This window comes from Cervus canadensis, chromosome 19 (genome assembly GCF_019320065.1).
Source record: "Cervus canadensis isolate Bull #8, Minnesota chromosome 19, ASM1932006v1, whole genome shotgun sequence".
Taxonomy (NCBI): domain Eukaryota; kingdom Metazoa; phylum Chordata; class Mammalia; order Artiodactyla; family Cervidae; genus Cervus; species Cervus canadensis.
Window position 1 is genome coordinate 47,500,960 of NC_057404.1, and position 23,968 is coordinate 47,524,927.

The 23,968-nt window shown below is 34.2% G+C and overlaps 1 protein-coding gene across 5 annotated transcripts in view; it reads left to right on the forward strand.

Moving 5' to 3' along the window:
- SEC24B (SEC24 homolog B, COPII coat complex component) overlaps positions 1–23,619 on the forward strand; it is a 78,757-nt gene extending 55,138 nt beyond the window's left edge. For 3 of the 5 annotated variants that reach the window (XM_043438311.1, XM_043438315.1, XM_043438313.1), the window contains 18 exons: positions 1,812–1,996; positions 4,914–5,016; positions 6,690–6,816; positions 7,721–7,830; positions 8,660–8,772; positions 11,494–11,612; positions 11,981–12,036; positions 12,280–12,486; positions 14,430–14,553; positions 14,986–15,144; positions 15,642–15,815; positions 16,405–16,515; positions 17,156–17,331; positions 17,946–18,083; positions 19,040–19,144; positions 19,911–20,003; positions 22,381–22,484; positions 22,725–23,619. In XM_043438311.1, coding sequence (XP_043294246.1) covers positions 1,812–1,996; positions 4,914–5,016; positions 6,690–6,816; positions 7,721–7,830; positions 8,660–8,772; positions 11,494–11,612; positions 11,981–12,036; positions 12,280–12,486; positions 14,430–14,553; positions 14,986–15,144; positions 15,642–15,815; positions 16,405–16,515; positions 17,156–17,331; positions 17,946–18,083; positions 19,040–19,144; positions 19,911–20,003; positions 22,381–22,484; positions 22,725–22,839 — 2,319 coding nt within the window. In that variant the 3' untranslated portion in view covers positions 22,840–23,619. The remainder of the gene's footprint in view (positions 1–1,811; positions 1,997–4,913; positions 5,017–6,689; positions 6,817–7,720; positions 7,831–8,659; positions 8,773–11,493; positions 11,613–11,980; positions 12,037–12,279; positions 12,487–14,429; positions 14,554–14,985; positions 15,145–15,641; positions 15,816–16,404; positions 16,516–17,155; positions 17,332–17,945; positions 18,084–19,039; positions 19,145–19,910; positions 20,004–22,380; positions 22,485–22,724) is intronic. The other 2 variants (XM_043438312.1, XM_043438314.1) reach the window with 1 other exon arrangement.
- The last annotated feature ends 349 nt before the right edge of the window (positions 23,620–23,968 follow it).

The window sequence follows — 23,968 nt, forward strand, 5'->3', positions numbered from 1 at the left end:
AAGTTCCTCATTAAGCTTTCACTCATCTCTTGGTATCTGTTTATCATCTATTCCAGATGACCATTACATGTATCATTTATTCCCATATGGGTTGTACAATAGTGATTTTCCTGACTTTATCATTCTGAACTGATTAGCTGGAATTCCTCAGTATGTTCACATAATGGAATGTTTGATAACTATACAAAAGAATGTGGAGAATCTCTATATACAGATGTAGTTATTGCTAGCACTCTTTTTTAAGTGAAAAGGTCACATTTAGAGCAGTGTATATATATATTAGTTTATATTGTATTACTAAGTAGAGACAATGGAAGATAAGACCAAAAGCTAATAGTTAGCTTAGGGAGAGGGATCAAGAGTGAAACAAGATATTTCTGAATTATTATAAAGTTTTGACATTAAAACTACATAAATTTTATTCAAAAAAACAGAAAATGGATAAAAGATAGAAAGCAATCCTTGAAAATTAAAATCAAACAAAAAGAAGTGAACCAGTTTATCAAGTTGAATACATGCTGATATAGAAAAAAGTATTGTCTTAACAAATCTTAAAAATCAGTATTTTGTATGTTCTGAATAGAAAATAATCTAAGGACAAAAGAACTAGAAAGAAATCTTTAAATAACCTTCCACTTACAATAATATTAGTGTTGTTATATTGGAACTATCTTAGGATATTGTAGGATGAAACAAATAAGTAAGGCTGTTACCGGAGCTTCCCAGGGGGCTCAATGATAAAGAATCCACCTGTCGACACAGAAGATGGAGTTCGATCCCTGGGTTGGGAATTTCCTGTGGAGGAGGAAATGGCAACTCATTCCAGTATTCTTGTCTGGAATATTCCAGGACAGAGGAGCCTGGCAGGCTGCTGTCCATGGGGATGCAAAGAGTTGGACTTGACTGAGCACATATGCATAAGGCTGTTACCATTAGAATCCAAGATTTTCAGCAAAAGAGAAGAGCGATATAGGCATAAAATCAAAAAAGTTAAAATGCCATTACCTAAATTTGAATTGGAAATGTCAGCGTGAACTCATTATTATTTTTTTTTCTTCTTCTTTGATTTCTATCTCTGTTGTAGAAGTCTGGAAGTAATAACAGCACAATAGCAATGTTATCTAAATTATGGTCTCTAGATACCATCCCAATTTAAAAGGAACCAAGAATCTTTTTTTAATAAATGGCTAACTTCAGTTCTGAAGGAGGAGTGATATGGAATGTCGTGTCAGAAAACAAGGAAACTAACAGAGACAAGGGTTCATATCAAAAGGACACTGGAATCAGCTGTAAGGGGCTGTCACTGGCAAAAGATTGGGTAGTGTGGGCATCAAAGCAAATAGTAACTACAATTCATTAAGTCACTTTGAGTTAATAAGAGCCATGACTTCATAATAATTTAAGAATATAAAAGGAAACAAAAACTAAGCAAGCAGAACTCATAGAACATCATTGTCATTCCTATGGCAGGAACATATGCTGAAAATTGAAAAACTTTAAAAATAAGCATTTATCCTGCCTTTTCAGTATGAAAGATATTCAGAGAAACCAAATTCTTGATGTTTGAAAAGCATTGTCAAAATTTTGTTAAGTCTAACCATTCACATAAGGTTTAAATTTTTTCAGTGTTTTCACTTTGAGTTTTTTTAAGAGTGCTTTAAACTGAGCTGCCCTATTAGGTTTTTCTACTGTTACAGAGCTAGATTCAAACTTTATCTTCTTGCTTTCCTGTATGTTAATTTCCTGTAATAGTCTAATAAATTGTATTTGTGTTTGATACATTGTTCTTTTGTTTCAAATTGCCCTTTCAGCAGTATCCTGGTATGAACCAGCTGTCCTCCAGTCTGGGAGGATTGAGTCTTCAGAGTTCTTCACAGCCAGAAAGCCTGAGACCTGTCAACCTTACTCAGGAGAGGAATATTTTACCCACGACTCCTGTTTGGGCTCCTGTACCCAACTTGAATTTAGACCTCAAAAAATTAAACTGTAGCCCAGAGTAAGTATTTATAATCTTTAGTAAGTAAAACTTTGTCAAAAACATTGCATGACTTTGAAACATAGTAAAAATACTATGGTATTAATTCCTTGATTGGAAGTTTTGTTAATGTGAACGCTTGTAATTTAGTTTGTGTAGAAATTCTGGACGTAAAATTTAGTTTAAGTCATTGGTTCCTGTCCTCTTTGTTGCTATTGAGTCTCATTCCTTGTCTCATTCCCTATTATCTAATGCTAGGAAAAGTTTTTTCTATTTTAGTGAAGGGTTTTAGAAACCCAAATCTACCTATATTTTTCTTAAATTTCTTTCTCCTCACTTTTCACCAGTAGTAACTTCTGATGCCTTTTAAATTAGGTGAAATCTTAATTTAATGCAGTTCAATCTCTGTTTGAAAAGGATACAGATTAGATGACTAGTTTTTTTCTAAATTTTCTTTTCCCACTTAGTGTTGAATGAGAAGACCCTTGCCCCAACGTGTATTTATCCATTTATTTAGCCTGAATATTGATTTGGATTTTCTTTATTGAGCATTTCCTCACTTCACGGAGAAGTTTAGCTGGCAGCCTCCATCTGATGGCCACAAGCCACTGGTGTCTGCTGAGCTGTTACTCACCTCACAGTGCCCCCAAACCGAAAGTTCTCTGTTACTGCCTGCTGTCTGTTTTTCTGTTTCCTAAGTGTAGAATGTTTCTCTGTACCCAGACATCTTCCTGCTTCTGGAATCTCCTCATAAATTCTGATTCACAGACAATACTGTCTTTCTTGCATTAGAATTAGTGTTCTTTAGAGGCAACATATATATATGTATTTTTAAGGCAATAGTTTTCTAGCTTAAAAAATAAAGCTAACAAGTTCCTCTCTTTTTAACCAAAGTCAGGAAACAGAAAATGGGGGTGCTTGGAGGGTTCCACCTCTTCTACCACACCCTACACTAGCCCCCAATCACTGTCTAAGGCAGTGCCAAAATCATTTCTATAAAAATGTATAATCATTGATTCCAGATTGAAAGTAGATGCCCAAACTACATGTAAGTTGCTATCGGGTCAATAAGTATGTGAATTATGGCCTTGTACTATGAATGGTTAGGCATCCCCCCAAGTAGGTAAATATAGTATATGTTTATGTGTAAGAGATCACATAGATAGGGAATAGTTCTCTGTTTCTACTCAATTATGTGTAAAATACATAAAATACCTCTTACCTAAATAGCAAAGCAGAGTAGTAGGCTTTAGAGCATAGATTTAGAGTTTGACAGACTTAGGTACTTATCGTGGTTCCACTGATAAGTAGCCATGAAGCTGTGCCAATTACTCAATGTCTCAAATCTGTGTTGTCAACTGTAAAACAGGAATAATAATTGTGTCTGCATATTAAGATTAGTCATTCAGTGTTTCAGTCAGTTCAGTTGAGTTGCTCAGTCGTGTCCGACTCTTTGAGACCCCATGGACTGCAGCACACCAGGCTTCCCTGCCCATCACCAACTCCCAGAGCTTGCTCAAACTCATGTCCACTGCGTCAGTGATGCCATCCAACCATCTCACCCTCTGTCGTTCCCTTCTCCCGACTTCAGTCTTTCACAGCATCAGGGTCTTTTCAAATGAGTCAGTTCTTTGCACCAGGTGGCCAAAGTATTGGAGTTTTAGCTTTAGCATCAGTCCTTCCAGTGTCAGGACTGATCTCCTTTAGGATGGACTGGTTGGATCTCCTTGCAGTCCAAGGGACTCTCAAGAGCCTTCTCCAACGCCACAGTTCAAAAGCATCAATTCTTCAGCGCTCAGCTTTCTTTGTAGTCCAACTCTCACATCCATACATGACTACTGGACTTGAATGCTTTCTGAATTAGGTGTCAGACACTGTTTCTAGTTTCTGGGAATGAAGCAGTAAACCAAACAAAGTTCTCACAGTCTCATATAACCTGTATCCTATTAGGGAAGATGCACTGTGAGTAATCAAAGCAATGAATAACTATGAAGTAGGGAGTAGTAAGGATTGAGGTTGATTATTTTCAATTGAGGAGTCAGGATAAGTTTTCCCAAGGAGTTAACATTTGAATAGAGATCTGAATGAAATGAGAGAGCAAAATGTGACTCTAGAAAGAGGGTGCCAAGCTGCATGAACAGCAGATGCAGTGGTCCTGAAGCAGAAGCCAACCTGGTGTGTTCGGGGAGCTCACCAGTGTAGAGCCAGCCCATGTCTGGATTATCTCTGCATGGTGTCAGCCACACTCCTTAGACGTCCCGGCACTGCCTCTGGCACCTCTGCCTGTGTGTCTGGCTGCTCCTGTGTCGGTTCTGTGTCTGCCGCTCTTGGGTTGTGGGCACTTGGTCTGTGAGAGGAATAGTGCTAGGGCAACACAATGAACGAAAGGTTGCTGATGGAGAAGATGAAGTACACAACCAAAGCAGATCAGACTAACTGATGCCCTGGAAGCATACGTAGATCTCAGAGCACTGAGGAAGAAGCCTTTCCTTCTGACTTGTGATCAGGGGTGAGGGTGGTTTCACAGGAAGCTAGAACTTTGATGAGTCTCATAGAAAAAGGAGGAGTTCAGGAATTCAGTAGCTGAAGAATGCACAGTTGACCAAGAACAGCATTCTTAAGATGGAAAGTTACCGTTTCACTCATGTTTTATGCTCCCTCCTATTCATGCCCTGATAGTCATACTAGAGTTACTGTGTTTTCCTAAGTGTGTTGTACTTTTTCACCATGAAAATGTTGAGTCCTTAATTTGGATCTTTTGACATATAAATTGCATATGTACCTGTTAAGTCATCAGGACCCTTGTAGTTATAGTTATGTAGTATGTCCAGTGATTTTCATGTATCCTCTTAAATGTCTGGCTGTCTACAACTGTCCACGTCAGTATTAATATTTTTCCTGATAGCTGACATTGTCCATGTTGTTTCTGTCTTTACAGCTCATTTCGGTGTACTTTAACAAATATTCCACAGACACAGGTGTTACTGAATAAAGCTAAGCTTCCTTTAGGATTGTTGTTACATCCCTTCAGAGACCTAACGGTAAGGTAACATATTTTAAGATATTTGTGGGTATTGACCTCTGTACTCACGTGCAAGATGTTTAGATTGTATATTTTCTTAGAACTTTTTTCATTTTGTTTTATTGAAGGTAGAATTAATTATTTCTGTCAGTTTTGATACAACAAACGTTTTCTGTTACCTGCTGACAGGAGCAAAAACGTAAAGGCAGATAATTGCAGTGCAGGATAACTAATACCTATAACTAATCAGAATCTATGAAGTAGTTAGGTAATGAATGCAGTACTGGAAGGGGTTTCCTCTGGGTACAGTAGCAGATGTTTTCTACAAGCAATGAGATCTGAGCTGGATTTGGAAAGACTGGTAGATTTAGCGGTACTGTCAAACAGCCACAGATGACAGATAAACATTACGAGTTCTTTTTTAAACATAAAGGAAACACCACTAATGATTCACAGTTACGGAGGAGAACCATATGATTGTTCCCAACTGTATTAATCAGATAACCTTTGTAATAATAAAGTCTAAATTCTTCAAGCCTATTGAATTAAAGCATTATTTTTTAACGTTTCCATAGTCTATTTGATTTAATACCTACCATGCTGGATTTTTATACATATTACTGGTATTTCGTGCAAGTATATTATATTTAAACTAAAATTTCTAAACTTCAGAAAAAACATTTAATCAGATACATTTTATTTATAAGTTGTATTTCACCCTCATACTTCTTTATTACTGTGGTTTTTTTATCCTTTCATTGCTAATGAGTTTCTTTTGCTCTCATTCAACCAAAAAACATTTTTTGATTACCTGTCATGCTGAGTGCTGAGGATACAAAGGTCATTAAGCTTCCTTGTGGAGTTTTCTTTCCTCAAGTGAATAGAAAATAAAATAATTATAATAGGTGATAAGTACCTTTATTATATTCATTCAGTAAGTACTATTTGACCACCTGTAATAAAATTGCAACCTTTATCTCTAAACCACGATGGGTAGCTTCCCATATACATAGGTGAAAATTTTTGTCTGAATATGTATTCCATATATGATAGCTTCCGGAAGTGTATACACTAAATTGGCAGCAGTGACTTCTTGGGAATGTAGAATTCTGGGTAATTTTTAATTTCCTCATTTTCAATTAAATATATTTCCTAACTTTTTCACAAAAAACATGTAGTTACTTATGTGTAAAGTTCCTGTCCCACACTAAGCTTTGAGAGATGCTCTGTCTTTAAGGCACGCTGTCCTTGGTTTCTGGTGGCCGAGGTCCCCGCCCGGGCTATATGGTTGCCTGACAAGCAGGGCCTTGGAGTCTGGCACCAGGCGCAGTCAGGCGGCAGAGACAGAGGCATCTTATACAGTATACAGTCTCTCACCCTTGCTTCTTATCAGTTTAGCTGATAAGCTGAGGTTATTATATTATCTTGGCCAACCAGACTTTTCTTGTCTGCCAGTAACTTTCATTACATTTGACTTGGCTTTATTTTAGTGTTATTTTACAGTTTGTGACAGAAAGGGGAGAAACTTGGTAGCTTATTATGTTGATCATTGCATCACTGGAATTTATTAAAATGCTTCAGTTTCAAAACACAAATGTGTTTTCTGTTCTGTATAGGGAGCAGAGCAGTATGTGGTCCATTTTTCCTCTGGGGTGTTTTTTTCTGCTACAACATCTTTATTCTCTTTCCTAGCAATTACCAGTGATAACATCCAATACCATTGTGAGGTGCCGATCTTGTCGAACATATATCAACCCTTTTGTATCCTTCATTGATCAACGTAGATGGAAATGCAATTTGTGCTATAGAGTTAATGATGGTGAGTTTCATATTCTTTTAAAATATTTATCTGTGCCAGGTCTTAGCTGAGGATGTATAGCTGTGGCATGCGGGATCTTTAGTTAACAGCAGGTGAGCTCTAGATCTCAGACTAGGGATCAAACCTGGGCCACCGGCATTGGGAGCAGAGTCTTAGCCACTGGACCACCAGCAAAGTCCCTCAGATTGTTAAAATAATGTGTCTTGTATTATTTTAGACATTTTGACATTGTTGCTATCATCTGGTCTCTCCTCACTGTTTATAAACTTTCATGACACTTTTAATGAAGAGAATACAGGCTAGGGACACTTCATTTTTGGCTGGCCAAGGGGATAATTGATAATGTGGAGATTGACAGGGAGGAGAGAAGGTAAAAAGAATTCATAAATTATTTTTGAAGAAGTGAAGTGAAGGACTGCAGGTGAGACAGATGAGAGCATGCACACTAATCATGCTTGACCCTGACAAGTTTAGATTGTCTTATTTTTGTACATTTGGTTCATTCAACTCAGTGTAGATCTCTGCCAGTATGTGTGGATGCATGCGTGCATATGTATCTACTGTCCCCTTTAAGGACGTTTCTTAGATCCTCTTACTATGATTGCTTTCAAATCTGTGTTTCTGATTTCTTTCCCATGTCATGTGACATAATAAATAGGACACAAGCCTACGAAGCAAGGCTCCTTGTGTCCTGGTTTTCTCATCTCATTTCAGAAAATAAGTTTTCTTGTCCTCCTGATTTATTTTTTAAAGAAGGTTTAGGGGATTAGTTTTTACCATTAGATCTTCACAAAGCTGTTATAAACTTCATAAATATTAATGATAGAGGTGTTTATTTCTAGGCATATATATGTATTTAGAAATTGTGCTACTAAATTTGTACTGGATTCCTAATCTTATCTAGTTCCTGAAGAATTTATGTATAATCCCCTTACCCGATCCTATGGAGAGCCTCATAAACGGCCAGAAGTTCAGAATTCAACAGTGGAGTTCATTGCTTCTTCAGATTATATGGTAACTATTCAGTGTTAAAATTAGTCCTAGAGTGCAATTGTATTGGTCATTTGGTAATTTACTCTTAAGTGAATTCTTATCTAATTTTTTAAATTGTCCATAGTATGATTTCTTTGAAATAGTGCTGAAAGCTTGTACTTAACAAATAGATAACTCTTTGTATCTTTGTTAAGATTATTTGATCTCCTAGAAGAGTGCAGTTACATCCCTAAGAAACATTGGTAATGTTTCCTAATAAATACTATCATCTACAATTTGTTGCCATTTTGATTTCATTACTTGCATGGAATGAATATAAGTATTCTTTTTACCATTTAGTATTTAAGATCCTTCAATAGAAAATCTCATATTTTTGTCAAAAATTGCTTTTAAGAACTTGCTTTACACCTAGCACTTAACCCTTGGGATTCAACTGCCATCAGGTGACCCAATGGTACTAATGATTGTCAGGTTTAAAAATATAAATGTTTAAAGTAAAATATTTTTAGGAGTAGGGAAGGGGTTAAAGATTAATATAAAATAATAAATATGCTTAATTTTCCTTGGAAAGATATCTCAGCCATCACTCCATCAGGAAGACATTTAGCCTATCTGTTTAACCATTACTGTGTAATTACTGCCTAATCATGCTTAATCCATGACCAAATTTAAAGGAAAAAAAATCAAAGGAATATCATTTTCATTACCTAAGATCTTATAAAACATTGATTCTATTTGTGTAGATATATGTATATATATTTTACAATCAGTAAATATCCAGTACTAGTTGTGATATAAAAAGAATGACTTATACCTACTGAATATGTTACATTATTTCTATTCCTTTCAGCTCCGTCCACCTCAACCCGCAGTTTACTTGTTTGTTTTAGATGTGTCTCATAATGCAGTAGAAGCTGGATATTTGACAATTTTATGCCAGGCACTGCTAGAAAATCTAGACAAGTAAGAATTTTTTTTACTCAGTGTGTGTGTGTGTGTATAAGTGTATAAAATGTGAAGCATGTATATTAGCAATTTATGGGGTTGGGTTTTATTAAGTTTAATTTCATTTATCACTAAAAGAGTACATCGTATCTACTTTAGAATAAAGATCTACTGCGTATATTATTTGGATTTATAACTTTATATCTGAATGTTAAAACCATAATAGTTTTAATACCTAGGAATTTAGATTTTATCTAACTATCCCCCTTGACTTAGCAAGTCTGAGCACTTAGATCCAGAAAACTCAACCTAGCCAGGGTATCAAGGATCTGGATGAGAGAAATCGAGCTGTAATTTATGCCTGAGCAAGAAGTTTTTCATAAGATAGTTTCAGATGTGCTAATGAGAAAATGAGCCAGATAAAGGGAGAGGGAATTGATACTGTGCTGAATATTTCAAGAAGCCAGAAACTGAACTGGCACATTAGTAAGAAGCTTTATGGTGAAAGTGGAAACAAAGTATAGGATAAGGTGATTATACTTGGCTCTAATTCCTGCCTGTCTATCTACCAGTATTAGTCATGAAGGGAGACCCTTAACTAAACTTAAAAAGTGGATGTTCCAGATCTCTAGGAAACAAAGTTGTTTGTACATTTCTTCTTCTACTCCAACACCCATAAGAAATATGGCTTAAGGTTGTTAGTAAGAGTAGCTTCCTACTGCAGTGGGTTCTTGATTTGTGTAGAGGTGTAGGGGTGAATATATATATTGAATATATTCAATTGAATTGAATTCAATATATATATATATTCAATATATATTGAATGTATTTCAATATTGAAAATACATGAATATTTTGTCAGAAATACTCAGTGATTCCAAAAGGTTCTTCTCTTCCATCTTCCATTTGAGTTTGAGAATCCTTATTCTGTTGAGTGCTAGCTCTAGACACTATAATTGTGTATCACTGATTTTGGCCTGTGAATAAACTGATAACATTGAGACATTCAGGATTAAAAACATACAGAGATATTAAATGATTTGCTTGAAGTTTCTGTTAGTAACTTAGTGATTTCATATGTTTGTTCTTGATTGAAGCATTTGCCCTTTCTAAGTCACAAGTGCTTAATTTAGACATGACTTTAGCAGTGAGTAGCAAAGGAAGACACTCTGCAAAGAAATAGCTTTTAAGACTGAAGAGTTAGCTTGCTGGAAAGGTATTTGATGATATAGCACTAGAAATAGGAGCCAGTGCAATGCAAGAGACCAGGGTTCAATCCCCAGGTCGGGAAGATCCCCTGGAGAAGGCAGTGGCAGCCCACTCCAGTATTCTTGCCTGGAGAATTCTATGGACAGAGGAGCCTGGTGAACTATAGTCCATGGGGTTGCAAAGAGTCAGACACGACTGAGACAAACACATTCACTTTTCACTTTCAACAGAGATGAGTGACTATTTGCAAATTAAATGGTCTATGGAAAGCCAAAAAGATAATATTGGGAATGAAAAATAGTTTCTAAAAACATATATGTTTGATTAAAGTGGAAATTAAAAGTATCAGGAAAGTAAAAATGTAAAGGTGATAGGATAGCAATAAGATATTACCATGCTTTTGGAAAGGGCTGTGTATATAACTTTGAGAAAGGAAATTCGATGCTGGAGCAGTTCTCTAGTTCAGCTTTGTATTTTGGCCTAGAGTTACGTAGTGTCCGTTGCGATTGATAACAAATGACTCTAATAAGCAGTGACCTTAGAAATCTCAAAGAAGTGAAGAAATTAGTCTGTAGAAACAAGGTAAATCTTGACCAGTATTGCTAAGCTAAACACCTGCATAACTTGTTTTCTGTTCTCTGAAATGCCTTTTTTAAAAATTGGAATATAATTGCTTTACAGTGTTGTGCTGGTTTCTGCTTTACAACGTCATGAATCAGCCTCTAAGTAGCCTGATTGATCCTTCATAGTAATAATAGTGCTTCTTGCTTTGGTGCACACTGTTTTGGCATCCTGTAATATTAAAAAATATCTTTAAAGACATTGCTAAAACAATAAATTATGTAAAAAATTATAATAAATTACATTTAAAAATTATAGAGTTAACATGATGGTACTTAGAAATATACTGATACTTTTGTAAGGCAGGGCATCTATCTTATTATTAATAAGGATAGCTTGACAGGCTTTTTTTTGACAGGCTTTTAAATGGTTATTTATTCTTTGCTGTATTATTGACTTGAATACTGACAGAAAATTTGAATACTTGAATACTCACAGAAAAATTTTAAAACAATGATAATAGATTAAATGTCTTGATGTTTCTGAATGTGGTTTTTATTTAAAATTTTACATGTTAAAATCTTTTCTTGAAAAGTACTCATTTTGTCCTTAAAATACTTAAACAATGTACATGATTTTTATAATACTAAAACTGAAAATATGAGTGATTTTTACTTAAAGGAGTTTGTTTCAGAGGAAAGTTAGCAAAAAAGTCTTTGTTTTTTAAGCATATCATTTTAAGTTTTGATTTATTATTTGAAGATAGTTCTGTTATCAGAGGCATGAACTCTATAAACATGTCTGGTTTCATCTGAAAATGAAATGTTTTATACTTACTCTTTTCTGATATGCATTGGTTCAGATAGCGGTAGCTATCCTCTATAAAAAAAAAATAAACAATTAGTATTTTTTGAAAATAGGATATGTCACTTAGCAGTTTGAATTTAAAATTATAATTTTTATCTTTAGGCTCCCTGGAGATTCACGAACAAGAATAGGATTCGTGACCTTTGATAGCACTATTCATTTCTACAATTTACAAGAAGGATTATCACAGCCTCAAATGTTGATTGTATCTGATATAGATGGTAAGCAGTGAATAAAACAAACTTCTAATAATAAAACAGAATTTTGGAATTAAGGTTACTTTATTTTACAATACAACTTGTCATAATGCTTGTCATAATGCTGCACAGATAATTTAGCTCATTAGATATTTGTTTTAAAATAATTGCTTTCCTGGAAAGTACTTGAGTCAAAGTTTTTCACACCTGTGTATGTGTACTTACACATGCTCACACACACACACGTATGATATGTACAGAGGATATATATTAAATAAAGCAATATTGTGCATACCCTTTACATGTATGGACTTAAAAAACTAAGATTTTTTAAATTCGAAATTCTTTTGAGTTTATTTATATTTTGGTTAAAATATATGTTTTCCCTATAGATGTTTTTCTACCTACTCCGGATAGCTTACTTGTGAATCTATATGAAAGTAAAGAGGTGAGATTGACTTTTTTTTTTAAGTACTAAAGTATTTCTGTTACTTCAACTGATTGTAATATTGAACATGTGTTTACTTGGTATATATTAACATTTCAGTAAACATTGTAGGTAGCATATCTGTTGACTGCTCACTTTGCATTCCTCCAAAATGTAGTGGCATATACTGTACTCTGGAATATTTTAAAGAAGAATATTGCCCTTCCTTCTTAGTAATTCCACTTTTAATCTTTGTTTTCCCAGCTTATAAAAGACTTATTGAATGCATTACCAAATATGTTCACCAATACAAGAGAAACACACAGTGCCCTGGGTCCTGCTCTCCAGGCTGCCTTTAAATTAATGTCTCCAACAGGTGGCCGTGTGTCTGTATTTCAGACACAGTTACCTTCCTTGGGGGCAGGACTTCTGCAGTCCAGAGAAGATCCTAATCAGAGATCAAGCACAAAGGTATATTAGTTCCTCTCTCATATTCAAGATCATGGTTTCTACCTCTATTGACTTGTTTAATTATTTGATAGTCTATTTTTCTAATTCTTTGACAGTAAAAAAAAAAAAAAATACAAACTGGTAAGAGTGTTTAATTTAAATTACCATTTTGTTGTTGTGTTTGTTGCAGTGTGTTCTTTTTAATACTTTGTTTTATGAGTCATATAAATTTAGAAATTATCTACTCTAACCCTTTTTTTACAGATGAGGAAACAGATTAAACAGTCTTGCCAAAAGTTAAATTAAGATTTAATGGTAAAGATGTGACTTAGATTTTCTGACTTTAGTGCTCTTTTCTATTTCACAATTGATAAAACTTACTAAATCTGAGATATAATTTAATCTGCACATATTAATAAACTTTTAATGAAGGTAATACAAATCATTGTATAAAACTTGGAACATAGAAACATATAGATGATCAGTTATCTCATTGTCAAGATAATAGTAGTTAAATAAATACAAATAAGCTTAATTGGGCATCATACATGTATACTATATTTTTTCATTGACTTTTTTCACTGAAGTGAGCATTCACTCATAGTGAGCATTTTCGGAAGTCCCTAAAAATTCTACTTAAAAAAGGTTTTTTAGTAAATATGAAAAACATGATTTTGTTAATTGCCTTCTTGCTGTTTAAGAGTGAAATGAGGCTGAATGTTCCTAGGGTTTTACAGTGAAGACTTGGTCAGGGTATTTTAACCCCAATTTCAAATACTCATTTTTGTTCTGTAAATAAGTTTTGTCTGACCTCAATTATATATATGAAAATGCCATTGCATCTAGTTATGAGTATGAATTAAACAGTTTTAATAGTGTTGTAAATCTTTAGCCACATTTTCAGTTTTTCCCTAAGATAAATTTCTAGAAGTGAAATTATTGGATCAATGAGTATAAACTGTATTTAAAATTATTATTTTATTTTACTTATTGGGATTTCTAATCAACCTGTACTCTTAAGGACTCTGATTACTTTTTTATTCTTTACCAATTTGCTAAAGAATTGCACTGTGTTTTACTTTTTATGAAATTGTGCTTTTAAATTGCTTTTGAGAAAGAAGCTAATTTCAAAATAAACTGGGGACAAGTATATTTTTATATTTATATTTTTTATTATATTATTTATATCTATATTTTTAACTCATCAACAAGTACAGCTAACATTATCCAGTGCATTGATCCATCGTAATCCATTATGGATTACTGAACAAAAGCAAAGTGTTTACTGATTTCTTTGATACAGTTTTGAGTTTTTTGTTCTCATTTAACTTTTAGAAGTATTATCTATCTATAGCCTGAGACTCAAGAATTTAAGTGTCTGTTCTAAGCTTACATAATAATCATACACTATAATTGAAACATTTTGTTGTGCAATGTAGTGAAATAATTAAGAACTTGGAGCCTGGCTCTTGCATTCTTAACTCTTCTCTATTGCCACCTCCTCAGCTCAAGTGTCCTGGTAACAACAGGAAAGACTTTGCTGTTAGTCTCTCGTGTTATTGTGTAACAGTATACGTGTAATAATTGGTAACAGCACTCATTCTGGAGCCAGACTGCTTGGATACTCCAGCAGCTACCACTCAATAACTATGTAATTAGTTGAGTTACATAGTCATTTGTTTGCCTCAGTTCCCTCATCTGTAAAATGTTGGTAACTCTGTGAAATATATATTATTATGAGGATTAAATAATTTAATTATATAAGACATCTATGTTGCCCTATATGTGCTTTTATAAATGTTAGTGATTATTCTCATAGGAAATCTATGCCAACTACCTAGACATAAAAAAAAATCCTTAGTTTGATAGGGGGACAGAGGATATTCTCTTCCTTATTGTAACAGATAGAAAAAAATGCATAATTCAAGGTTTTCTAGCTCTTACTTTGTGACCTATTGACTTAGGTTGTACACCATCTTGGCCCTGCAACTGATTTTTATAAGAAACTCGCTTTAGATTGCTCAGGGCAGCAGACTGCAGTGGATCTGTTCCTTTTAAGTTCACAGTATTCTGATCTCGCTTCTCTAGGTAAGGAGATACCATTGTATTTATCTGTTTTTACATAAACATTTTTAGCATATGATTAAATGTAAATTCTTTACTAAGAGTTCTCAGTTGTTTGGGGAGAAAGACATGTGAATTAGATAATGTCTATGAAATTACCACTAAACTTTAAAAAAAAAAAAAAACCCTATCCTATACAAATATAAAATGCTAATCTGGGTTGTTGTTTTTGTTTAAATACAATTCTTTTACCATTCTGCTCAACAGTAAACTTAATATATGTTATGTTTTATAAATATTTCTTTCTCAGACATATATATAATCCCCGTTTTTGACCACTGTAGGTTTTTTTTCATTATAACTTAGATTTCTTCATAATACAGAATCTGCACTGCTGTTGGACAAGTAAAATGTTATCATTTCAGTAGCTAATACTTTTCCTTTTTCTCTCTAAAGCTTGCATGTCCAAGTATTCTGCAGGGTGCATCTATTATTATCCATCTTTCCACTATACTCACAATCCTTCACAAGCAGAAAAGTTACAAAAAGATCTAAAACGGTATCTCACAAGAAAAATTGGATTTGAAGCTGTTATGAGAATAAGGTGTACTAAAGGTATGAAATTATAAAAGTTATGCTTTATATTATATACTTTTTTCAAAATTAATAAGCATTCATGTATTGACAACCTGTGACCACCTTTCATTATCATAAAAAAGATTTTCTACTTGATCCAACTAGCTGTACTGTTTTAAATATTATTATTAAATAATCATTGTTCAGTTTTTTAAGTAATTTGAATAAGTGGACAGAGGTAATGCTTTGCCTTATTAGGAGGAAGTCAAGAGAAAGCCCATATTGGAGGTGATTTCAGATGAATTTGAGGAATAGGGAAGATCTTAAGTGAAAATTGTCCTATTAATGATCTTTGCCTTCCTCATCATTCAAACAGTCTTCAGTTTCAGTTATCTCTGTTTTATGTGAAAAGTACTGCTCCCCAGTTATCCTTTTGATACAAAATCAGAGATATTTTTTATTTAAAAAGTAGCTTTAATCTGAGGTAAAGAGTCTAGTGCTACTGCATCTTTTATAACAAGTTTTCTCTTCCCTAGGTCTTTCCATGCACACTTTTCATGGAAATTTCTTCGTCCGTTCCACTGATTTGTTATCCCTCGCCAACATCAATCCCGATGCTGGGTTTGCAGTACAACTCTCAATTGAAGAAAGTTTGACAGATACTTCCTTAGTGTGCTTTCAAACAGCCCTGTTATATACATCTAGCAAAGGTAATGTTAACAGAAGTGAAATGTAACCTGCCCTGTAATTCTCACCTCTTTTCATCTACCGGGAGATTGGGAAGAGTGAACACCAATGGGAAGTAATGGAATTTGTGTTCATCAAATATACGTTCCGTTCACTCATTTTGAATCTTCAAAGAGTGCCTTTTTTGACTTATGGAAGACTTGTACCCCCAGAATCATATTAGCATAATAACTCAAACTAAATCTGTCTGGGTTATCCTGAGCGTTATTTCTTTATCCATAACAGAAATTCTCCATGGCACTTAAGGTCTATCTGGTCTGTTTTCTGACATTATATCATGTAACATATAATTTAGAATGAGTACTGCTAAGATTAAAAACCAGAACCTAGTGTTCAGAATATAGTGTATGTTCATAGTTTATGTTCAGGTTTAGAGAATGTTTAATTTTCTTTAAAACATGTTCATTGTAAAACTTTGTTTTTGCCATTTCAAAATCCTGTTGGTAATTTAATACCATCAAATAATAACTTGAATAATATTTTGACCTATTTGCTTTCTTTATTTCTTGGCCTGATGTATTTTGCAATGACATGGATTCATCCTTTCATTAGGTGAGCGGAGAATTAGAGTGCACACTCTTTGCTTGCCAGTGGTCAGTTCACTAGCAGATGTGTATGCAGGAGTGGATGTACAAGCTGCCATCTGCCTCCTGGCAAACATGGGTAAGTAAAAAAGTGAAGCAACAGGTGAAATATATTTTTCTATACTAAAAACTGAAGCCTGGGCATTGTTTTACCCTAGAAATTCCTCATTTAAAAAGTATTTATATTTTACATTTTCATTTACAACAGTGTGAATTGAGCTGTTCTCATTCTTATGAATTCTTTAGTTTAAAAATCATGTGTGGGATTCATAATCATTAATAACTGGTAGCATCTCAAGTGTTTTTCAAATGGTGACTGCATGAACAAACTGGTACATCCATATGATGGAATACAACTCGGCAATGAAAAGGAATGAACTGTTGATATGTGAACAGACGTGGATGACTCAAAGGCATTATGCTAGGTGAAAGAAGCGAAACTCAAAAGGGTACATACAAATGATTCATTCATTCAACATTCTGGAAAAGTGAAAATTATAAGAATGAAGAATAGTTCACTGATTATCAGGGTTGATGGAAGGAGGAGGATTTTTACTACAAAGGGGCAGCCACACTCAAGGGAACAACTGAAATGTATTTTTCTAACCTAAAAATGAAATTTCTGTTTGTTTCTTAAGTATTGCATGTAAATTTTATCTCTTAACAATATTCACTGGCATCTAATGGTTAAAAACTTTTTCATTTTCGTTGCTTTATAGCTGTGGATCGATCAATTTCCTCAAGTCTATCGGATGCAAGAGATGCCTTAGTGAACGCTGTGGTGGATTCATTATCTGCATACGGCTCAACTGTTTCAAATTTACAGCACTCGGGGTTGATAGCACCCAGCTCCCTCAAGTTGTTTCCTCTCTATGTTTTGGCCCTTCTCAAACAGGTAGCTCTCTGTACACTGTTAGATTTTATAAAGTCTTATGAAATTTTCAATGTATAGGTTTCCAAACCTAGTTTTTCTGGTGGGTGGTAGGGAATTAAATACTTGATTAGACAGTTGCAGCTTAGCATTGGAGGAGTTTTAAACAGGAAGAGGTGAATGGAAAATGAAGGTATACAAATACATGATGACTGTCATGAAACTATGCTCTCACTCTGACATGTGGGAGCAGCATGAATAATGGTGTGTGTGTAGCACACTCTTAGTATGTGCTCCTGGAAAGAGACTCTAAGGACAGGGCCTGCTGTTCATTGGACATCTTCCCAAGTCTCCGGCACCATAATACATGTTGTATATACATCATCGCATTTAATCCTTACTGCTCCCTAGAGGTATTCTTTTCTCCTTTTTTCTTATGATGTCAGTCAGTATACCTTTGAGAAGCTAAGTAACTTGCTCACATATCTACCAATTAAATTGTTAGTGTTGAAAACTGAATCCAGGCCTATCTGGTGTGAAGGCTGTGCTTTTCCCATGGCTGATGGTATATATCTGTTTTAATATTTGTCCACCATATTTATGTTTTACTGAAAAATGTGTATTGTTTCTTCATGTAGAAAGCATTTAGAACTGGCACAAGCACACGCCTGGATGATCGTGTATATGCCATGTGTCAGATAAAGTGTCAGCCACTTGTTCATCTAATGAAAATGATTCATCCCAACCTGTACAGGATAGACAGATTGACAGATGAGGTATGATTTTTTTTTCATTGTGTTTGAAATTTTTTAATTTAAATTTATTTGGGTGTCTTGATTCTGCATCTAAGATAGTATTGTATTGTTAACAATTTCTTCCATCTGTTTTTCCCCTGTGACACTAATACATTAAATACAGACGTTAACTATGGATTTGTTTAGACAACAGGACTATTAGATAGTATCGTGGTTATGGCATTTTCAAAAATAGTTTCATATGGGAAGTGATTCACTTTGTGGATTTGATTACATTTACTGCAAAGCGGCATTATAGAAGGACATTTCCCTTTGTATTTTGAAGATATTGACAGTTTCTGATGTGATCAGAGTGCAACTTTGACTATATTATTGTAAAACTAATCTGGTATCCAACAGTATTTTTAATATGCCAATATGTAATGTCTTTTTTTCTACTCTTTGGAATCAAAAAGTCCTTTGTAGCAGATATTGTAGTCGTACTTTTAGTATATCCTGAACCCAGAAGGGAAGGAAATGGGCAGATCTTTTTACCTAGTCAAGTTTTTATGTTTTAAATTTGAATACCTTTGAGCATCTTTTAATTCAGATACATTTGAGAGTCTTGATTCTACAGCCAAAGTGGTATATGTTATCAATACAGTCCATCCTTGAGCAGCATGAGGGTCATGAGCACCACCCCTGTGCAACTGAAAGGCCATGTGTAACTTCATGGTCAGTCCTCTGTATCCTCGATTCGGTGCCCACGGATTCAACCAACTGCAGATCATGTAGTTCTGTAGTATGTATTGAGAAAAACTGCATATCGGTGGACCTACGTAGTTCACACTCATGTTGTTCAAAGGTCACCGGTAGTTTTTACATATTACAAAATTATCAAGTATCATTTTTCAGTATCAGAGCTAGTGGCCGTTAACTTCCAGCCTGGGATAGTAGTTATGTAAGGTCATTCACATTCTATCTTTTATTCTTTTCAGGGTGCAATACACGTTAATGACAGGGTTGTACCTCAGCCACCTCTTCAAAAATTGTCTGCAGAGAAACTGACACGAGAAGGTGCTTTCCTTATGGACTGTGGCTCTGTAAGTACTCTTTCGTGACAAAGCTTAACAACTGCAGCTGGCAAAAGGAGAAACACTTACAGGATCCAGCTCTGTTACCACAGATCAGGCAATGAAAGGTGGTTTGGGAACTCAGGGGCAATAAATTGGAACTGGCACAGGAGATCAGTTTATTTAAGAGGAGTAAAGAGATAAATTCCTTACTTCAAGGAATTTTTTGTCTAGAATCATAAAATTCTAAGGGACCTGAAGAATTTTTGTAGTTCAAATTAATCTATTGTCTGAAATGCCATTAATAATTAGGATTTCAGGAGATGTCATTGGACAGGGTGGTGGTGAAGGGTGTCAGAATAGGCAGGGTGGCTTCGTTAATGATACCTTGTGAGCAGGAAGAGAATTCCAATAGCCACAATGCAGGGTGGGGAGTGGTAGGGCGCAGGGGACATTGGTTAAAGTACAGAGGCAGTGATTGAAATAATGGAAATAGCGGGTAGGAAATGTAGTAAGTCATATATCTTGGTTGAAGCTTTGGGGTAAAAGTAAGGAAAATGGTAAAATGTATTTTATGAGAAGCTTGAAATCTCAGCAGAGAAGATATGAGCCACTCTGGATTCCTGAATGCAAATTCCAAATACGCAGGTTACAGGCTTCCTTTTTCACTTTCGTGTTTATTCCTGCTTGATTTGAGCTAGTGTACCTTGTCTCTTTTATGCTTGATGATTTTGAGAAAATGAGCCTTAATGGGTTTCCAATTAGGGAGTTTTACTGTGATTTGTTTTGTTTTTAGATTTTTTACATTTGGATCGGAAAGAGCTGTGACAATAACTTTATAGAGGATGTGCTTGGGTATCCTGATTTTGCATCAATACCACAGAAAATGGTCAGTGGATTTATATAGCTTTAACTTTTTGTGTACTTACTTGTTTAATTTTATTTTTTGAGATATAATGCACATAAGAGTCACCATTTTAATAATTTTAAAATGTACAATGCATTTGTTTTTAGTATATTCAGTGTTTACAACCATTTCCAGTATATAATTTCAGAGCATTTACATCACCTCAAAAAGAAACCTGTATCTCCCAATTCTTCGTTTCTGTTTTCCCTGGGCAACCACTAACCTACTTTCTATCTGTGTGAATTTGCCTGTTTTAGACAGTTCATATATATGGAATCACACAATGCAAGGCCTTTTGAGTTTGACAACTTCTCACCATGATTTCAACATCCATATTGTAATGTGTATCAGTATTTCATCCTTTTTTATGACTAAATAAGAGTCCATTGTATGAATAGATCACATTTTGTGTATCCAGTCATTTCTTCTTGGACATTTAGGTTATCTCTACTCTGGTGCTATTGTGAAAAGTGCTTCCGTGAACAGTTTGTGTACAAATGTTTGTGTGAACACGTTTTCAGGTTCTCTTGAATCTGTAACTGGAAATAGAATTGCTGGGTCATATGGTTAACTTTTTGAGCAACTCCAGACTATTTTCCAACAACTTTAACTTCTCTAAATTATTTTGCTGATATTAAGCATAATTTTTTCAGTAAGCCTGTACTGTATGTATGTTGATACCAAAGAAATATGATTCTGAAAGCAGTTCTCTATGCTACTTAATAGAAAAGGCCTACCTTATTCTTACATATTGTAAATATGCCCTTTCTCCTAAAATTAATATAAGTCAACGTAATTCTTAACCATGTTTGCTATTTGATTTATTTTTTAAAATTTGCCACATTAATCCAGAGTTTATTTCTAAGACTCAACAAAGAAGAAAAATGAGAAAATGATTTGAACAGGTAATTCATAGGTGGAAAATATAGTAGTGGCCATATGAATCAATGTTCAGCTTCATTTATAATTAAGAAAACAAAATAAACTATTAATAACAGTATAGTATTTCTTTCATTTATCAGATTTTGCCCCCTGGTAAAAAATTTTTTTAATTTGATAATAGGCAATAATGCAGAGGGAATAGGTCAGCAGGCCTATTAATTGGACTGTATACATTTACATAGTCTTTAGGAGGACCATTTGACAATACCTGTTGAAATTAAAAATGCACAGCGTATGACATAGTAAATTATTTACTCCTAAGAATGTATCCTATAGATACACTCATAGAAGTATTCATATGTACACATATACTTAAGAGGATATCGTGCTTGTATGCTAAGTCACTTCAGTCGTGTCCAGCTCTTGGCGACCTTTGGACTGTAGCCCAAGCTTCTCTGTCCATGGGATTATCCAGGCAAGAATACAGGAGTGCATTGCCATGCCCTTCTCCGGGGGGATCTTCCCGACCCAGGGACTGAACCCACATCTCCTGAGGCTCTTACATTGCTGGTGGATTCTTTATCACTGAGCCACCAGGGAAGCCCAAGTAAAATCTATGAATCTATTAAAAAGAATACAATCTGAAAAAGAAAACAATGTGCATAATATCCATTTGTATTTTCAAAAATGTGTTTCTATATATAATAGTGACTATATTATATATATTTAGAAAATCTATGAAAGAAATGTACATAAAAATATGTTTTTCTTGTACTTTTAAAATATTGATATAAATTTAAATATAATTAACCCAAACTTTTCTGTTTAAATTTTTGTATACTATGTACTTTGGAAAAAACTCATTGTACACATAGAAGAATATACTTTTTCTGCATTGCAGGTGGATTCTTTACAGTCTGAGCCACCAGGGAAGCCCTCAGATATACATACACACACATATATATAAAAGAATAGACTCTTTAGGTCTTTTAAAAAATAGTCTTGCATATGGTTTTTAAAACATTCACACTATTCTTTTAAAATTTCTTGCCCTTAAATATTAAGGACAAAGGAAACATAAAATTCTGTAAGAATGTCTGTTATTAGAATAATGTATAATTGTTTACAAGTGAAACTGAAGCTTAATGATAGCCCCCCAATTTGAATATTTCCTTTGGAAGAAACAAAAAGTATAACACAATATGAGTAACATACTAATTGTGTATGTTTTATTGACTTTTCTGGAAAAACTATAATATTCAGGTAAAATATCAGTGGCATACTTATCACTAAATATGTCTTATTAGTCGGAAAAACAGATTTATCAACAGTGTAATAAATTTCTTGCGTTTGGTTGCTGCTGTTGGGGCTGGGATCGAGTGCTGGTGTTTGGTGGTAGTCGTGATTATGATTGAGTTCTAATACTGCCTAAGTCTATGAGAAAGAAAATGACTTCCTAATTGCATTTTTTTACCAGACACATCTTCCAGAGCTAGACACACTTTCATCAGAGAGAGCCAGATCCTTTATAACTTGGCTTAGAGACAGCAGACCATTAAGCCCAATTCTTCACGTGGTAAAGTAAGTACTTCTGTAACTTAATTATGAAATTGTCTTATCCTGTCCAGTCCATGTGAAATTGTTTGTCTTCAAATCAAATTTTAAATAATAATATCAAAATACATTGTAGTAGTAGAAGGCTGTTACTTGATTAACATCCCCTATCCTTTTTCGTAAAAGTCCCCATGTATTTTTTCTAATGTATAAGTATTCTTTTTAATAATATGAATTTTTAGATAAATATCCCTTTTTCTTTTTCAGAGATGAGAGTCCTGCCAAAACAGAATTTTTTCAACATTTGATTGAAGACCGGACAGAAGCCGCCTTCTCTTACTATGAATTTTTGCTTCATGTTCAGCAGCAGATTTGTAAGTGAAGTGAAATAAAATTGAATAAGAAGAAAGAGATCTATAACCTAGGTAAAGCATTAATCTGTCAGAGAAGCACATAAGAAATTTGAAATGAAGGCACTTGTTACAAGAGGCAGTGCGTAGCTAGCACCTTGTCTGAGGCTTTGGCAGAAGGTAAAGAGGAAGAAGGAACTTCACAGATTCTCTTCACTCTGAGTTTGATGCTGATAACGCTGTTTCACCAAGTGTATTTTGAATTGGTTTCCACACATTTCCAGAGTGCAGCAGTACAGTTCTCTGTTCATTGCAAGCTGGCAAACTTCCGTAGCTATGTGGGATGATATGTCAGTGAAAAGTTAGATAAATTCCTTTTTCTTATAATTAATATAACACTTCTGGACTTGAACTCTGACAGGAGATGCCAAAAGGCAGTCGTACCGTGTTATTTGTTTATATGAATTACTTTTTAACAAGGAATGATTCATATTCATTAAATGAATTCAATATTTTCCCTGTAAAAACAATAGAGTTTCAGTACATGAACTATAGAAAAAAATATATATATAATGTACATAAATGTTACATTTGTAAAGAAAATGTAAAAATGTAACTACAGAATATGAATTGCTTAAATTGTGTTGCATTGTTGGATGACAACTCTTTTTGTCGCAGTTAGAGAATGAGGTTGACTAATGCATATTATGAATTGAGTCCACAAAAGAAACACAAAACTCTTTGTAATTCTGTTAAATCTTTTATGTGGATTTATTTATGATCAGCCTACTAATTAAAAATATTTTGCTTGACAATATGGCTTGGTGTTTTGTGTGTTTATGGTTGGGGAGAATTGGTGGTATTCTTACATCTAGGATGTGTTGGATTTACTGCTCAAGGAAATGCAGTGATACTGTATTTCAACCAGTAATATATGTGAATATGTTTTCATTAATTTGTGGACATTACAAAGTACTTATTCTGTTTGTATTCAGAAAACAAACCCTACTTTCAAAATATATATGACTGTTGACTAATCATAAGCTTAATTTGTCTTTCTTGGTTAAATTAGGCATTTTTTTTTCTTACACATTCATAGCAAAATTTTTATAACATGTGACTATCCTATTTAATTGACTTTTAAGATTACCATCTGGAACT